This window comes from Etheostoma spectabile, chromosome 13 (genome assembly GCF_008692095.1).
Source record: "Etheostoma spectabile isolate EspeVRDwgs_2016 chromosome 13, UIUC_Espe_1.0, whole genome shotgun sequence".
Taxonomy (NCBI): domain Eukaryota; kingdom Metazoa; phylum Chordata; class Actinopteri; order Perciformes; family Percidae; genus Etheostoma; species Etheostoma spectabile.
The window spans coordinates 30,186,834-30,203,867 of NC_045745.1; the positions used below are offsets into that span (position 1 = coordinate 30,186,834).

The 17,034-nt window shown below is 39.6% G+C and overlaps 3 protein-coding genes and 1 long non-coding RNA gene across 7 annotated transcripts in view; 3 read left to right on the plus strand and 1 right to left on the minus strand.

Moving 5' to 3' along the window:
* esrra (estrogen-related receptor alpha) overlaps window positions 1-7,149 on the plus strand; it is a 17,786-nt gene extending 10,637 nt beyond the window's left edge. For 2 of the 3 annotated variants that reach the window (XM_032532717.1, XM_032532719.1), the window contains 2 exons: window positions 810-1,079; window positions 3,721-7,149. In XM_032532717.1, the coding sequence (XP_032388608.1) occupies window positions 810-1,079; window positions 3,721-3,974 (524 nt within the window). In that variant the 3' untranslated portion in view covers window positions 3,975-7,149. Of the gene's footprint in view, window positions 1-809; window positions 1,095-2,098; window positions 2,201-3,720 lie in introns of those variants that run through there. The other variant, XM_032532720.1, reaches the window with a different exon arrangement.
* The window catches only part of LOC116699973 (uncharacterized), a 22,970-nt gene extending 6,028 nt beyond the window's left edge, over window positions 1-16,942 (minus strand). Inside the window, exon 1 of the long non-coding RNA XR_004334539.1 lies at window positions 16,453-16,942. This is a non-coding gene — a long non-coding RNA (uncharacterized LOC116699973). The remainder of the gene's footprint in view (window positions 1-16,452) is intronic.
* On the plus strand, window positions 7,650-11,455 carry prdx5 (peroxiredoxin 5). Of its 2 annotated transcripts, XM_032532734.1 has the most exons (6): window positions 7,665-8,048; window positions 9,488-9,622; window positions 9,714-9,845; window positions 10,525-10,563; window positions 10,644-10,708; window positions 11,098-11,455. In XM_032532734.1, the coding sequence occupies exons 1-6, from the start codon at window positions 7,953-7,955 to the stop codon at window positions 11,201-11,203; spliced, it is 573 nt and encodes a 190-aa protein (XP_032388625.1). In that variant the 5' UTR covers window positions 7,665-7,952; the 3' UTR covers window positions 11,204-11,455. The 2 variants fall into 2 exon arrangements, with proteins under 2 accessions (XP_032388624.1, XP_032388625.1); XM_032532733.1 differs by having other exon boundaries at window positions 7,650-8,048; window positions 10,525-10,708.
* On the plus strand, window positions 13,310-16,565 carry banf1 (barrier to autointegration nuclear assembly factor 1). Its single transcript, XM_032532738.1, has 3 exons — window positions 13,310-13,436; window positions 14,614-14,779; window positions 15,297-16,565. Exons 2-3 carry the CDS (start codon window positions 14,654-14,656, stop codon window positions 15,441-15,443), a joined length of 273 nt encoding a protein of 90 aa, XP_032388629.1. The 5' UTR covers window positions 13,310-13,436; window positions 14,614-14,653; the 3' UTR covers window positions 15,444-16,565.
* Window positions 16,943-17,034: the final 92 nt, after the last annotated feature.

The window sequence follows — 17,034 nt, forward strand, 5'->3', positions numbered from 1 at the left end:
AAAATCTGCACGGCTTTCTACGTCACTAGCCCAGACGAGGTGGCTAACTGTAGCATGCTAGTGCTAGTGTTCTCAATGGCAAAACACTGCTACAACACACATTAGTTCACCATTATCTCCAAAAGAACTACTTCCATGTCCCTGTTCCGCAGTATGCCCCTGGTTTAGAAGAAGTCTCCCAGCTAATCGGGCCTTGGACTGACCAGAGAAACAGTTTTCTAGCTGAAGTGAGATGTCTCACTCTGTAGCTAAAACAGAGACCTAAACACAGAGGATGAAAACAGGATCTGCAGCAATGTGCAGTACAACAAAAATATGGTGTTTTTTTTTAAAAGGAAACCATGTAAACCTATTCTGGTACAACCTGATACAAAATTATGAACCTGAAAACGAGCAGAATAAAAACCGGCTGCCTACAGTATGTGGTAGGGCTGCTCGATTATGGAAAAACTTATAATCACAAGTCAATTATTTAGGTCAATATTGAAATCACGATTATTTCACATGATTACTCATTGGCTTTTGGAAAGATGTTGCGTTCATTGATCTTAAACAGGTAAACAAATGAACAGTGAAAACACCTTGAACTGTGAAATTCCCCTTAATACTTTTTCTGTTGAAGACAAAATAAGTTTCCTTGTAAAATGTGACGTGCAAAATACTCGTTAATCTTGATTACATTGTTTGGCTGCTAAAAGACATGGGACCAGTGCTTCATGTGTCAGTTGACTGCAGCAATGTGAACCTTTTACCAGTCTGCCTCTTCTTCATTTAACCCCCCCCCTCTCTGTCTGTCTATTCCTGTGCAGGCTTCCTGTCGCTGTCCCTGGCGGACCAGATGTCTGTGCTGCAGTCAGTGTGGCTGGAGGTGCTGGTGCTGGGTGTAGCGTACCGCTCGCTTGGCTGTGAGGACGAGGTGGTGTTCGCCGAGGATTTTGTCCTTGATGAGGAGATGTCACGTGTTGCTGGACTGACAGAGCTGAATGCAGCAATTAGTCAACTTGCTCGCCGTTTCAGGTCCCTAAACGTGGACCGGGAGGAATTTGTCATGCTAAAAGCCATCGCACTCACTAACTCAGGTACATATACTTGTGTGGTTGAACAGTTATGCAGATAAATGGATCTCACAGAACTAGTATCAGGGCCTGAAATTAACACCCGACCACCCGCCAAATGCGGGTGAATTTTGCAACTGGCGGTTAACACTGGGTAGCCAATGAGTATTAAGTGATTCAGACGCGGAACTATCGGTAAACATAGTACTCAGGGCAGCAGGCCCGCACCACTGGAAGACATTGATTGACAGCCATTTTCATTACTCGTGACAATCCCAGCAGTCCCACGTGCAGCCACTGAACAAGTGGGAGCGAGAACGGGTCAAATTCATTTCCGTGTTTCTGATATGAAGACGAGACAAAGCGTACAATGAAAAACAGTGCAAAACATGTCAGACCGTCCCGCCAACATGTATACATTTTAAGATCCCATTAAGTAACGTTTTTTAACTATAAAGCTGCTAAAAGTTGCTGCTGTTTCAATCCTGTCGTCTCGCTGCAGCGGGCGTGGCTGCTGCTCCGTTCCCCCAGCAACTGACGCGCGCACACACACACACACACACACAATCACACGCGGTGGATGCAGGAAAACCCGCAGATGAGATGTACAGGACAGCTACATTATTGAAGGTGCAGTGATAAGTTAAAGTTCAATAAGTCCTTTATCAAACTGTTTGAATATGTGTCCCAGCCCAGGATAGGAAATTATGCCTTTTATGCTGGATAATTAAGGCGGGCCCCCCCTACTACAGCATGTGATGATGGCGCAATGTCCACGAGTAGGCTACCATGAACAGAACAGGATATCATTTTCATAGAGAAACAGCAATTCCTGTGTTTCACCTTTTATGAGGCAAAACATGGCTGGTAAAAAGGGACTGTGGCTTTAATCTGATTTAAATCCACCTGCCACAGTGGCAGGTGGTCAAAAAAGTTAACTTCAGGCCCTGAATGGTGTAGATTTATAATCAGTGGTGTACTTTATGTTGTGTTTTTCTATTTCATTTTCCATGATAAGAACAAACTGAAACTGCCTTCAAGTATTCTCTAGTGGTATTATTGCTCATATCAGGGTTTCCTGCAGCCTTTTTATAGTGGATTCATCTTACCTGAAATTAAAGCGGCCTACACATGATCCGGAGTAAAACCGTTCTGCGCCTGGGCGCATCGCTACCCTTGCATCGTGCGCTGCTCAGAATTGCTGACGCGCGCTCAAAGTTGAAAGTATTTCAACTTTGACCTTGTTGCCGCTGACCTTTCAAGGCGCAACCATGGGCGCAACAAATTTGCTCTGCCTTCCCTCGCTGTTTTGCCACGGATCATGTGTGGGCAGCTTAAGAGGGTGTCTGCTAACGTCAGAGGAAATTCAATTTTTATGAAATATAACATGAGGCTTTTTAAGGGGCAGGGCTCACCACCTCTACTGACAAAATTCATGGGATACCCTTTACATACCTAAGTGAAATATGAATAGTGTACATGTAAAACTAAACTCCTTTTTCAAGTTTATTAGGTAGTTTATAGCTAAAACTAATGCAAGTTATAATGTTGAGTTATTGCTGAAACTGTTTTAGAGAGGCGATCATTCTGGAGGCAGCAGTTTGTCATGCTGCTAAACTGTATATTGTTATAAAATTCAGAGCATAGTATAGAGAGAGGTGTTTCTAATATTTATCATACCCCTATTGATACAATTTCAGCATAACCCAATGCAGTTCAACAGCATCACAAACCACAGCCACCAAAATGACCAAAAAGTTGACAACAGGAGAAAGAGTTAGGTGCAGTAAAATTCTTTTTTTTGTTTCAGTTCTTAGGCAATGACTACAGCAACATAAATGTATTTGGCAGCAGATCTACCATTACACAAACATACATTGTAGTGTAGAAAATGAGTCTAATAGTTGTTGCAAGGTCGCCATTCATAACCTTTTATGTAGTCTTCCCTTAGATATTCACACAATATTACAGTCAACAGTGGATCATATAGCAGGTCCTGCTTGCACTGTTTGTTTTGTAAACGGAGCTCAGCAGTGACTGCCAGGTTTTTGAACGTCTCCGGTTTCAGAAGTGATTTTTCCCATTTAATTGCTCCATTGGTGTATAAGAAAATGCTTATATAAAGAGTTTTTGGAACCAAGTCCACCAACTACAAGATTAATTGTGACAAGATACAAGATTGGTACATAAACTTTCATAGACTTCAGTGATAGCGATTCGCTAGCTGTCTGTTTGCGGGTGCGCTAAACAGTGCCATGGTAACAGTGAGGTCCACAAATCAGAGACATTGCTGTTTCTCTTAGGACTGTGGGTAGTGTAGTACTTCTCCATGACAAAAAAACTTCTTTTCTTAAAACAAGGGTTGATATCATACGGACTTGTGGCTACTACAGGGGCAAACATCTTTGTTTCACAACCTTGTAGCTCCTGGTAAGTCTACCTTGGATGGTTTAGACATCATGGTTAATAATCACAATTCTTATGGAGAAAATTAATGGAATTTTCACTTCCGGAACCACACTGTTGAGCTCCATAAAGGCAGCCAATACTATGTATTTGTGGGAAGTTACTGGGCAACAAAGTGTTTTTTCTGTGGAAAAAGAAGCTGAGAAAATGTAAATGCCCTACACCGTGCCTCACCATGTGCTCCCTGCGTTTGTTTCAGACTCTGTTTACATCGAGGACATGGAGGCTGTGCAGAAGCTGCGGGACCTCCTCCACCAGGCCTTGCTGGAGCTGGAATGTCAGCAGCGCCCAGACGACCCCCAGCGGGCAGGACGCCTCCTTTTAACGTTGCCTCTCCTCCGACAGACTGCAGGCCGTGCTCTTACTACCTTCTACAGCATCAAGACCCGTGGTGGTGTACCCATGCACAAACTATTCCTGGAGATGCTGGAAGCCATGATGGACTCTCCCTAGAGCAGAGAGCAGCAGAAGTGAATAGGATGCAGAGAAAGAACCAAAAGAGATCCAGTCTTCAAGAGTGGATGAGTGGTTTGTGAGAATGAAAGATTTTATTAGAGACTTAAAAAGGAAGGAAATGGTCGTTTTTCTCATATGGAAAAAAAAAAGGAAAAGAATCTGAGAAAATGAAAATCTCATGTAATCATGTCCCTAAGTGGGAATTGGTTATTAACAGTCAGATGTAACTGCCACACTTCAGTAAAAGGCTCCGAGATCCAAGAGTGAAAACATTTAACATGAATGCCAGACTACTTCTCAGTTTCAACTATTTTCAAGGTGTGTTCCATCACAGCATTGATCTGCAGTTGCATAACCACTGGAGAACCACATTTAGGTACCCAAGAATAGACTGCAGTCATGTGGCTTTTAAACTGTTATAAATAATGCAACATCTACTCATGAAAGCCATAATAACATAAGCGAAAAGACTTGAGGGTCCAGCATATGGTCAGATTGACATGCACATGGAGTGCTTGTATTTACTATAGTTTAGTGTGCCGTTGTATGCAAATTCATAGGAATTACTTGCAATATGTTAAAAGCAATATAATGACTTGATTATTGTCTGTCACATTGAAAATGTGGATCAAATGGTGAGACAGATAGATGTGTGGGTGTATATCAGTAGTTCTCCACTCTCAGGACCCCAGGTGCAGATTTATTTTAAAAATTCTAGCTTCTAGAAGAGACTGGTTTCTGTTGGGGATGCCATGTGATTAGTTAGAAAAACCTGGTAAGAGAGCAAACCACCAGCATGTTGGGGGTTAACACCTGGAGTTGGGAACCACTGATGTGCATAGTAGTTGCTGCAAGATTCTTTATAAAAGGTTGTGCAATTGATTTGTAGTCCAGGAGAAGTGCAAATGAAGATTGCGTGCTCATGGAATGCTCTACATGGAAGGTACATGTATTTGTTGTATGTAAATCCTATTGGCACACAAAAAAACTGGCTTCCATACCAAGAAACCGTGAGTGTCCGTGTGCAGTCCAAAAAATGAGCTACAGTGAGATCAGGGAAGAACGTGACTCTTTAACATTAAAGCGTGGCAACAAAAAGTGATTAGAAAAGAAATGCATATGCCTCATCTACGTTTTTATACTATCCTCCACTAGATCTCTCCACTATTCTTGAATTCAGCAGCTGTGCTGTTCAAAACTAATGGTCTGACCTACTTGATTTGTGGGCTATAACACTAATCCTTATGATTGGTGGTAAGATGGTGAGATTTTGCTGCATTTTCTGCAGTCGTGAAGAACGTTGCATAAAAGATCTCATTTGTTTTCAATGAGAGATCCCTCCTTTGTGTACGTACATTTGTTGAACTTTTACTTGTAAGTGCCCGCTATGGGCTCAGGGCAGCAAGAAATGCTACATTTGCAACATCTTCCTTTTTGGATGTTAAAACCTTGTCTGACAACATCCTGAAAGTCCTTCTCATTGCTCAACAGGTTTGTATACTTACAATAGAAATGATCATTATAGTAAGCTTCACATGCAATGCAAATCTCCAGTATCTGATGTCAAAATTGGATATATTTATTGGCCAAATGGCCATTAATCATTCAGCCATGTACAGTTCCATTTAAATAAACAGAAACATGCAATGTATAGGGTAAGATAATAAAGCCAGCAAATGTGATTTAAATTGCCCATTACAATTTTATCTGTGCAGCTTACAGTGTTCTGAACTTTGTAAAGACTTGAAACTTGCTTTTTCATACATTTTCCTTTCTAGGATTAAAGGGTATTTTATTTACATTGTGACACTGTAGTGGGTTTGGTATTGCAATGAAGCTTTCCATTCAGAATATTATAAATACTAATTGTTTTTTTAATGTAAGCAGTTGTGTGTTTTCTGAAGCTGATTGTCATTTTAGGGATCAATTAACATGGCTTCATGGATTTATAGACACGTTGAGGCTACAGAGGGCTACCTCAGGAGGCAGAGTTAGCCAGATGGCCAAATAACTGTGCAGACAAATGTAATTCTTGATCTTTTGATTTTTAAATTTGAACATTGGGTTTATTGAATGTCTCTGCAGTTGCGAAAAACACCTGAGATCATTAATTTGGTTTTCATAAATACAAGGTGTATATGGCTCATAACCCTATAATATGCCCCAAGGTACGAAGTGTCTCACACTGGCAGGCAAGCCTCCAGTTGGTATGGTTTCACAGGATTTATGGTGACGCTTAAAAAAAACACTGGAGTTCATTTTTGGCAGTTGAAAACGGTTCAACCTGTAACACAGGTGTTACAATAGCAACAGCCTGCATGATAGAGCAGGGACGGATTTCTGGCAAAATGTGACACTGATTCACCGGGTTTGGTTTTGTGTTCATAAGTTACAACTTACATATTCCTGTTATCTGTCAAACTAAATAAATATAGATGCCTGGGTCGAAATGAGCTTTTCAAAGTTTCTTCATATAACTCGGTCATTTACACAAGTGTAGATTTTTCATTGGCATACAAATATGTTTTAGGTGCGGTGGGTTAGGGTGAAGGCAAGGTCATTTGCAGCGTCACTGTTAAAATGATACAGTCATTTGTAGTTTTATTAAATATGTGCGCATTAATATAAATGAGCAATACAATAAATTATCAAACCTCACATTTCCTTGTATAGCCACAGTGTAAATTTAACATTGCCAGTTATAATAAAGAATAGCTACTAAACGTTATATTATTTAGAGGTTCAAATCAATGTTTGTATTTTGAAAGACTATTTAAATGATTAAATTCTATTTTTTACTCAATTTACTGTTGTTTGTTGACACTGCTTTATTGTCGTGTGTTATATTGGCTGTGAATGTCTGTAGATTTTTTTTTTTCATTTAGATAAAACAGTTTGATGTCCTTGTCTAAACATGTCCACATAAAAATCACTGTGAAAAAAGTGACATCTTCCACTGTCTGAGGCAATGGGGAGTGGATTATTGTAGGTGCTTTGTGTTGTGTAATAAATGGACACACCACCACCACATATCATTGGTGTCATCTCTCCCTGTGTGTATATGTATATATATATATGCATGTTTGTGTGTATTAGATGGAGGTAGTGTGATGAAGACTATTGTTGAAACTTGTTAACTTCATGATTAAATGATGTTTGACCATGCAGTGCACATATCACATTTGGACACACTCTTGTTGATGAGGGAAAAGTCCATTAACACTTGTGCAAAACCTAAATGCTGGACACACTTCGCATGCAGTACCTGAGCATGAGAAATGATCCTTAAGAATAAAAACAATCCATGGGTGGTATAGTACTTTATTGCATACCTGACCATACTGTTATCATAAAAAATTAGCCACCATGTGTTTCTGTATTCATTTTTGCACCTTTTATTGCAGGTGTCACTTTTGTAAAACACCATTGGACTATTTAACCTTTGCAACATTACACTGTCAAGTCTCTGTAGGATTGCCAAAGACTGCTTGAGCAAAGGTATTGCAACTAGACCTAGGCCTATCTTTACTGCAGCTAATACAATAACTTCCTCTATTTCAATGTAGGTTTGCCTGCTTTATTTTTAATAAATAGGATAGATGGATGGATGGATAGATAGAACTGTCACCCGCTGATTTTATATAACGTTCAACAGATTAACTTCAGTCCACAATGTTATCAAACAGTCTGACCAATACTAGCTACATTAGACATAGGGCTTCTTGCTAGCAGATGGCGCGGTATAAAGATTTAGCAGGCCCAAATCTGGAAGCAAGGGTAAGTCCCAACAGGCAAATGGTGAAGGACACTACTAACCCATGTGTAGGTTAGGTAACGGCGTGGTAAATTAGAGTAACAGTAACGTTAAATCAGCTTGAGGTGTGTCTGCAAGCAGAAACGCAGCACAGGACAAAGGACAGGCTGCAACATACCGCAGGACTTTCTCAACGCTAACTGGTTAAATAGCGAGCCGTAATGCTTCTCATCACAAGCGCTATCGTTAAAACCAGCCGTGTCATCCAGCGCGCGAGGCTGCTACACACTTCTTCTGTTGTCAAAATGCCCATTCAGGTAAGATTTGCATGCGTTTAGCTTACATTAGCGGTGCGTGCTAACCTACATGACTAAGTGTGTCGTTGTATTTTACTGAGGATTAACTATACCTACACTCAACGACTATATCGCCTTACTCTCTTTAGCTCACCATGCTAACCAAAGTTGTCCCACTGAAACCCGTCGCCATGACAGTCATTAGCTAGGAAGATATACTTTATTTGTTTATCGCGGCCGCAGTTACCGTCCTCTCGGTACTTCACCAGCAGCTTCCGCAACATCTGCTGGTGATTTGAACGTAGCGTAATGCAAACTGTCAATGATTAACATACACTAACGTTAGCTGTCTACTGTCCAGCTACGTATCTGGCTGTTCCAGTGCCTTGTATAACCACTCGGAAACTGATATTAAGTTAAACTTTCGTTGTCCTGTTTTAGTTTCTTTATTTAATATAGTGTCAGTAAATGTGTAAAGCATACTTTATTCATACAAGTTAATTTACAGCTAGGTTATCTGAGGGTGAATGAACATCTCAGTTGCACATATTGTAACGCTACTTAGAGCTATAGTTATTAAAATAAATTGAAGGGCATTGTTAAAGTTCAATGTATATGTTTCAGAGCTTCCTGAAAAGGATTTTAAGCACTCAGTGGGATTAACTATTAACTTCATGGCATTCGGCCATTCCGAAATACACGCAACTGTATGTGGTGATTTGTCGCCCTCCAGTGGCCACCACATCGATATAAAATAATTCTACATCTATTGTTTTATATCTAGCTATGGGCCACCAGCCCAACTGTGCGCATTTTACAGTTACAATTTTTATCCAGTTCATATGATTTACTCTTCATCATTTGCTAAACCACCAGGCTCCAATCTAAATATTGATAAGTGGCCCAATTGGAGACTTGTTTATTTGAACCCAAGTTGACTAAATATGGAATATAAAAAAAGAAGTTTTATTGGATGTTTCATATGTTCTATGCATAATGATGTTATACATTATACGTACAACTATTAATATAAATTACAAACAATATGTTTTCTACAAAGATGAGTTTAGTAACGATGCCAATATATAATCTATCAACCATCAATTGATTGATGTCCATAATTAAAGTGTACTTTTCTATAATGTACATTCAAAGTTAGCAGCATTTAAGAAGCATAATGCAATGTCTTCAGGAAATATTTGTCACAAGCCTATACTGTACATTGTACAGTATGTATGTAGTACTAAGTGATATGTAGTAGTACAGTATAGGCCCACTGTAAGTATGCTGACACTTTCTGACTCAATGAATCAACTGATTGTATGTACTAGTAAGAACAGAAATGCAATTTGCCTGCCGGGGCAGACGGAAATATTGGTATCATTTGCTGTTAATTGTGGTGATGGTAATTTGTGATTGTGGGTCTTCTTTTGTATTATTGTTTTCTCAATCCCCAACAGGTTGGTGAACATCTCCCTGCGGTGGAGGTCCAGGAGGGGGAGCCAGGAAATAAGGTGGCCATGGATCAGCTCTTCAAAGGGAAGAAGGGAGTCCTCTTTGCTGTACCTGGAGCTTTTACCCCTGGTTGTTCCAAGGTTGAGTCCAGACTATCATCTCCGTTTGCTGGTTCTTTAGCTCAATCATCGTTGCATCCACTGACGTTGTGTTTTATCTTGTTTCTTTCAGACTCACCTCCCAGGTTTTGTGCAGCAGGCTGCAGACTTAAAGAGTAAAGGAATACAAGAAGTCGCTTGCATTTCTGTCAATGACGCATTTGTCATGGCTGCCTGGGGAAAGGAGCATGGAACAGATGGCAAGGTATGGACTACAATGTTTGTGCAATCAGCAATTTCTATGACAATCTGCATCAAATTTTGAGATAAAAGCCGACCACATATCGTTCTCATTCAGAGGGTGGTAATATTTGCATACCGTAGATGTCAAAGAGCCGTGGATTCTTGTCAGCCATTTTGGTTTGTGGAAAGTAAAAAAAGGTGAAGGTCTGTGGAGGCAGAACTCAACGAAAACAACATCATCATCCTGGAAGGAAGCAGAGAAGACACCGAACCAGCTGGAAAACGTTTATGATGAGTTAAATGATAGATGTTAAGGAGCTGTGGATTCCTGTCAGCCATTTTGGTATGAGTAAAGTAAATCTTGAATTGTCATTTGCGGTGGATTTGCCCAGTATGCAATCTGCTGATAACAAAATACTGTAGTGCACTGGGCTGTGTGCATAATATAGACATTTCAGAAATTGTAACTAACTGCACACAACATTTTGGTCCCTTTTGACAGTAACATGCTCACAGGAGATGATAATGCAAAGATGCACACTCTTAATATACTGTTGCCTTGTAGAGGTAGTTTAGGACATCAGTTCCTTTGCGTCACGGTTTCTTGGTGGCCTTAGAATAGAGAGGTTTATAACACAGCAGATATCACTGTGCATTTCATATTAAAAGAATGCTGAGCTTACTGCCACTTTCTTCTGTAGGTCCGAATGCTGGCTGATCCTACCGGAGCGTTTACAAAGGTAAAACTAAGTGTCTGGTATATTAAAGTTCTCTGTAATGTGACCGTGTACTCATCTGCCTGTTTCTCTCTGCCTCTCAGGCTGTTGACCTGCTACTTGACAGTGATCAGATTGTGCAGGTACTTGGGAACAAGCGATCCAAGAGGTAATGATCCTTTTGTCTACTTCAGTTTTGCAATAATGGATTGCATTTGTAAGCCAATGTCAACTTAGGCTGTACCAGAAATCACTCCCTATTTACTGTAATGGTGCATGGTAATAGCTGTCCACCATTTTATTTGAATAGCTGAATTTGGAAAAATAGGGTTCACTATTGGGTGTCTGTTTATATAGGGATGAGTAAATGAGCAGACAAGGGAGTGATTTGAATTTTTTTAATTGTTTTTAAGAGGCAGACACATGTAAGCTTGTGAGAGTTCTTTAACCTCTGCCATTGGCCTCTCTTTATGGTGCAGATGTCAGTATTAACATTATAACAGTATTTTTAGAATGATACTAATCAAATGTTACTGTGTACTCCAACCTCTGTTTTAGATACGCTATGTTGGTGGAAGATGGAGTGGTGAAGAAGATCAATGTGGAGCCTGATGGCACTGGGCTGACTTGCAGCTTGGCTTCCAATGTTCTGTCTGACCTGTAGGCCTATGTAGAGCTTACTAAACCAAACTGAGTTACTTTAAAAGTTGCACTAACAAAGCCCAATATTATACTGTTCAAGCTTCCTCCTTTTCCTAAAAATGGATGGAAAGTCACATGGACGCTAATGTCAAAAACAGAGCTGGAAGGTAATTAATGCGCACAAATATGACCGAATGGAAAGCCAAAGGAACTAGCATCGTCCTCTGCACCTTGATCCTTGTGAGGAAGTAAAATTCTCCCTGAAAGCAATAATTACTGTTTTCCTGTGTTGTTAATTTAAAATTATTAAAATCAAATGTATTACATAAAAGAAGTGTTAACCTGCAAAGAATTTGCCTCGGTGTATTTGGTGAAAACATTTTATTAAAAATGAAAGTACTGCTACAGTCAGGAACATAAATACAAGTAGATATATTACAGTAAAAAGTATTAAAAGACATTTAAATAAAACAAATGTGCAAAACATATTGATAAGCGGATCCGCAAAGGTTTACAGTATGTAATATATGTGCAGTCGTCAGGGGTAGTATTCGAGGATGTGTAGTGGAAATGGACTGGGGGGGGTTAATAGTCTGTCAGTGGGAGTCCCGGCCTTGCTGATGAGGCCCACTGCAGTCAGAAGAAAACTGTTCTTGTGACTGGAAGTTTGGTCCCAAAGGACCGTGGAAAGTTTGTGTCCAGGGTGGGAGGGATCGGCCACAATCTTTCCTACCCGCCTCAGGGTCCTGGAGGTGTTCGGGAGAGATGACAGATGGCAGCCAATCGCCTCCTCAGCAGAGTGATGACACGCCGCTGTCTGCCCTTGTCCTTGGCAGTGGCAGCAGCGTGACGGATGGAGGAGGGGAGGGTGGACTCGATGATGGCAGTGTAGAAGTGCAACATCATTGTCTTTGGCAGGTCGAACTTCTTTAGCTGTTGCAGGAAAGTAGATTCTGACCTCATTGATGAGGTCCTGGAAGATGATGGAGCCCGGGGAAGTGCATCTCCACTGTCTTTAGAACTCTAAGTTGTCCTGACTGCAGCGGGTCATTTACTTGATGTTAATAAAATAACCCACGGCTGGGATTAAATAATGATGCAAGATGACAAATAATTTACATCAATACTTTTTGATTCAAAGTAAGTATGCATAGGATACAAATTGGCCAAATAAAGTAGCCATCTTAAAAGGGTGTGACATGGGGCAGACAAGCACATGGTATGAACATACTTTACAAAGTATATTTGCATAACAGAGTTTAATTCATCCTTCACACCTATGCAGAATCAAATTGTTGTAGCACATTGCTATAATTTATGAAACAGTGCAAATTACTGTTCAAAGCATGATTATTGCTATTATCTATTATAAGTTGTCATGTACAACAATGAGAAATTTCAATAGATTATTTAAAATGAATATATTAAAGGGATATGAAAAGGATTTCAAGTTATAGTTTTGCATAATGACTGTATGATTTCTTCGCACTTATATACTAATATATCTATATGCTAATACATCTATATACTTAGTCTAGTATGGACGTGTTATTTAATCTGCTATAGATAGATGGTGTAGAAAGAAAAAGAAAGGGAAGAAAAGAAACAAAAAGAGGGTAAATGTGTGTATGTATGTATGCATCTGTGTCAATGATGTGTAAATAAGTGACTGTATCTCGAAGCATAAGATTTTGTATTTAATAAAGGATAAAAGTAGAGAAAGGGGTAGGACCTGATAAGTTGTTTATCAACTTCTTCCTACTCCTTTTTGAACACGGGAATTTTTTGTTTGAATGACTTTCAATTTTGGAATGTGCTGAGAAGTACATGGTGTTATTTATTTGTCATTTTAATTACATATATGTATGCATAAATGTTTGTGTATATATATATTTTTATTTTAATGTTTTACATGTTCAAATAAACTATTGAAAAAAAATTCTTAGTTTCAAAGAACTGTCTGATTATCCTGTAAGTAAACAATCTGGGAATGTATCATAGACGCTCATAGACAGTTAAAGAAAGTAGACACTATACAAGGAATGTAAAGTGACCACCACCCATAGACTGTATATATATTGATTGATTGATTCAATATTTGTATATCTATATAAAGTCTAAGCCATCACCCCGTGACGTAAAGACGCAAGAGAGCGGGCGCATTGCATTGTGGTCGCCGGTGCCTCGGAAACAGAAAGCAGTGGCGCTCGAGCTCCAGAAAGCTACGCTAACATTCAGCCTGGACTCAATAACAGGTAAGTTGATACTCAACCATTAACATGTGGCTGTCAGTAGCTAAAATATGCCGTTAACAAATAAGAGTAGCGTTAGACGATAGGAAGCATTAGTTACAGTTAATAGTAAGAAGCTAGCTATTGTGCAGCAACTTTAGCATAAAGTTAACGTTAATTTCAAGGCGCCTAAATTCTGAGCTAGGTTAACGTTACTAACGTGGTTCTAGCTTCACAGTGCTAGCTAACTACGTCGACTAGGGCGGGGATTATTTCATGATCTTAACATGTTTAAAACAAATAAAAGCCAACATGTAACAAGCCGTGGCGACCCGTAGGGATATGAACGCTGGCGCAGTCTGAATTCAGTGAACGTTAGCTCGTTGTGCTAAAGCTGTGTACTAAAATGTATTGCGCGCGCAATTCAACACTGGGGGGAATAATCGTATTGTTGCTTGTCAGTCGCTATATATCAATAAGTGTAAAGTAAACACATGGATGTTTACCCAGTGTGTAGTGTTAGGTGTGGAACTGTTTGAATACCAGGCAAACATTAACATTATTTAGATAATGACCCTGTTAATGAAGCATTTTGCAGTGGCCGCTTGTTTGCAGTTATCAGTTGTTTTTTTTTTGTCAAAACAACGTGGTTTTGGTAACGTTACCCATGAACATCTGCTGATGTTAATTTAGTGTAAAAGTAATTATATCCGATGTTTTTACATATTTATTTGCTTCGACCAACGTCCAACTGATTTAAGTATATCTATGTGAAAACGAAACTGACTGAGGTTGGAGTAATGCTAATATATATAGAAACTTAACAGCCTGTTTCAGCTTAAACATACACCAGGACCCAGTTGTATCGAGTGTTAGTTTAGGAGTGTTGCCAAGATTGATTGTATCTCGTAAAAGTATTTATCCTAAGCTAACAGGCGAGGCATCTGTAGGAAAGCGAAGCTGGCTTCTGACTCATTTCCATCCAAATATTAAATATGGTTACTGCATTCAACCTTTGTATTGCTACACTGTTCACTTGATGTCAATGCATACTAACGCAGTCAAATTTAACCCCATGTTCAATCAGAAGGGGGGAACAAAACGATTTGATAAAGCAATGGTAAACTGATGTGATGGGGTTGCGTTCTCTCTGTTGCACGGATTTTACAGCCTTTAGATTTATATTGTCTTTGTGTTACAGTTCTGTAGTTGGTGAACTTTGAACGCCTACGAAAGCAGCCATGTCGTCGACATCCCAAAAACATAGAGATTTTGTGGCCGAGCCCATGGGCGAGAAGCCTGTGATGGCTCTTGCAGGCATTGGAGAGGTCCTTGGCAGAAGACTGGAGGAAAAAGGTTTTGACAAGGTAATGGAGATTTGAAATATTTGCTTTTTTATTTTCATGCAATATAAACTTACAAAATGCTCTGTCCATAGAAGGTTGAAAAGCAGCCAGTAAGTAACATGAATAATCCAGCTCATTTAATGTTTGTAAAATTTGACTACAATACAAATTGTAGTTGTGTAAAAACGTCTGTTAATGTTTTAGAATAGGAACCAGTATACGGTCATTGCTGCAACTGTTGTGTTAACATCTTAAACATATTAGCATAGTTACAGTAAGCTAACAGCAAATGATAGCTAATACAAACTGTGTGTGTGTGTGTGTGTGTCCGTCCGTGTCTGTCCGTCCGTGTCTGTCCGTCCGTGTCTGTCCGTCCGTGTCTGTCCGTCCGTGTCTGTCCGTCCGTCCGTGTCCGTCCGTCCTAAGCTGTGATTAACCATCGGCTCCTTGACACAGAGCTGTTGATGTGAGATATACTGTAACCCTTGCATTCCTGTCTTGATTCGATTTTCTGTTTTGCGTTCATATGTGTTCCCAGGCATATGTTGTCCTCGGGCAGTTTCTAGTGCTAAAGAAAGACGAGGAGCTTTTCCGGGATTGGCTGAAGGACACTTGCGGGGCAAATGTCAAACAACAAGGTGACTGCTTTGGCTGTCTTAAAGACTGGTGTGACGCCTTCTTATAAATCATTCAGTCATTGTTTTATACTTCTAAAGTCCGAACTGTACATTACATCTGTGATCTTGATTCAATTCAGCTACACCATGTATATGAACTTGCTCTGAACACTCTAGGGAGATAATTGAAGTCAATCCTTTGGCCCCCAAACTGAATTCACACATTACACACCCAGGTAGCCCTTTTATAGCAGACATTTTAACTGGTTGTAGAAGTAAAAGCAGCTGGTTTAACTAATAACAGTAAGTCATGTCATGCTATGTCACGGAGCCAGCATTCAAGTAGCAGGGCTGTGACACAGGGACACCTAAATGTAATGCAGCCTTTATTAATGTTCTGTGAGAACCAACTATGGAGGTGCCTCAGGCGGAAAACTGTTAGTCTCCAGTTTTGGGGAAAAAGCGGCTCATGTTCATAATATTAATTTTGTCATTGGAATATTGCATGTACCGCCTGCTAAAGGTTGAATTTTAAATGTATGATTCATCCATTGTTGGTCATGTACTGGGAATGTTTTCAGCTAAACATGGTTAGCTTGTTCTATGTTTAAACATTATACCTTCAGACAAATCTTGATGTGTTTCAGTTCAGCACCCATTTTTCTTTCTGTGTAACCTGAAGATTTACCAGTACAATCTAGACTTATTTGTATTCACCTTCCACTCTTGGGCTTCTTACCCCGTTTGCCTGTTTTTTTTAAAAGCCATTTGAAAGTTGATGTGAGCTTTCTTAAATATACATCGTATCAAAGTTTAGAATCAAGTACTTCTGGTCCAACAACAATGTCTTGTTGAACTGTCTTACAGCGGGTGTGACGGATTTATGTGACACACAAAAACTAATCCTCAAAACAAATGTTACACTGGTTTTAGCAGAAAAGTTGTTTTTTATGACAAAAACTTTTAACTTTGATCTCAAAGAAACAGCATGACCAGGCCCCCGCATATGGTCTGCTCAAAGTTTGTTTGAACCTGAAGATGGAAAAGTATATGAATAAAGATACCAATGCTACATACTCACATGTCTATTCCTGATTGCTGCAGCCTTTCCATTAAATAATTTACTGACAAGTATGTGTCTGCCAGATAAGTTAGCAGTAAACATAAATTACAAACAATACGTTTTGTGCCTGTTGGAAGAGCTGGGTGTAAAGAGAAATGAGTTGCGACATGTGTAACACATTCAAATTAATGCAACGTGTTGGTGTGCTTAAGCGGCTACGATTTTGTACGATTTTGGTAAAACGCTTTCAGAATTAGGTGACAGCCAACTAAGTCAAAACCATAACGTGATGCAGTAAACCAGCCAGCACCCTGTTTGTCCCTAAGAGGCTAAAGGAGTTGAAATGCTGTACTCATATAATAGAATGTAGTTAAAGCTTCAGTAGAATTTGACTTAGTTTAACAAGAGTGAGGTAAAATCAATCCTTTTTCTTTACAAAAAGACAAATCCATGGTCACAGTTTCCAGTGGCTTATATAAAGATGACGTACCACAGTATGTCCAGTACAGATGTGTTTTGTAGCACCAACAAGCCTGATTTAGGTCTTCATTACTGAGCTTGAAGTTATTGTGATGCCTTAATGCATGCTAGTTAAA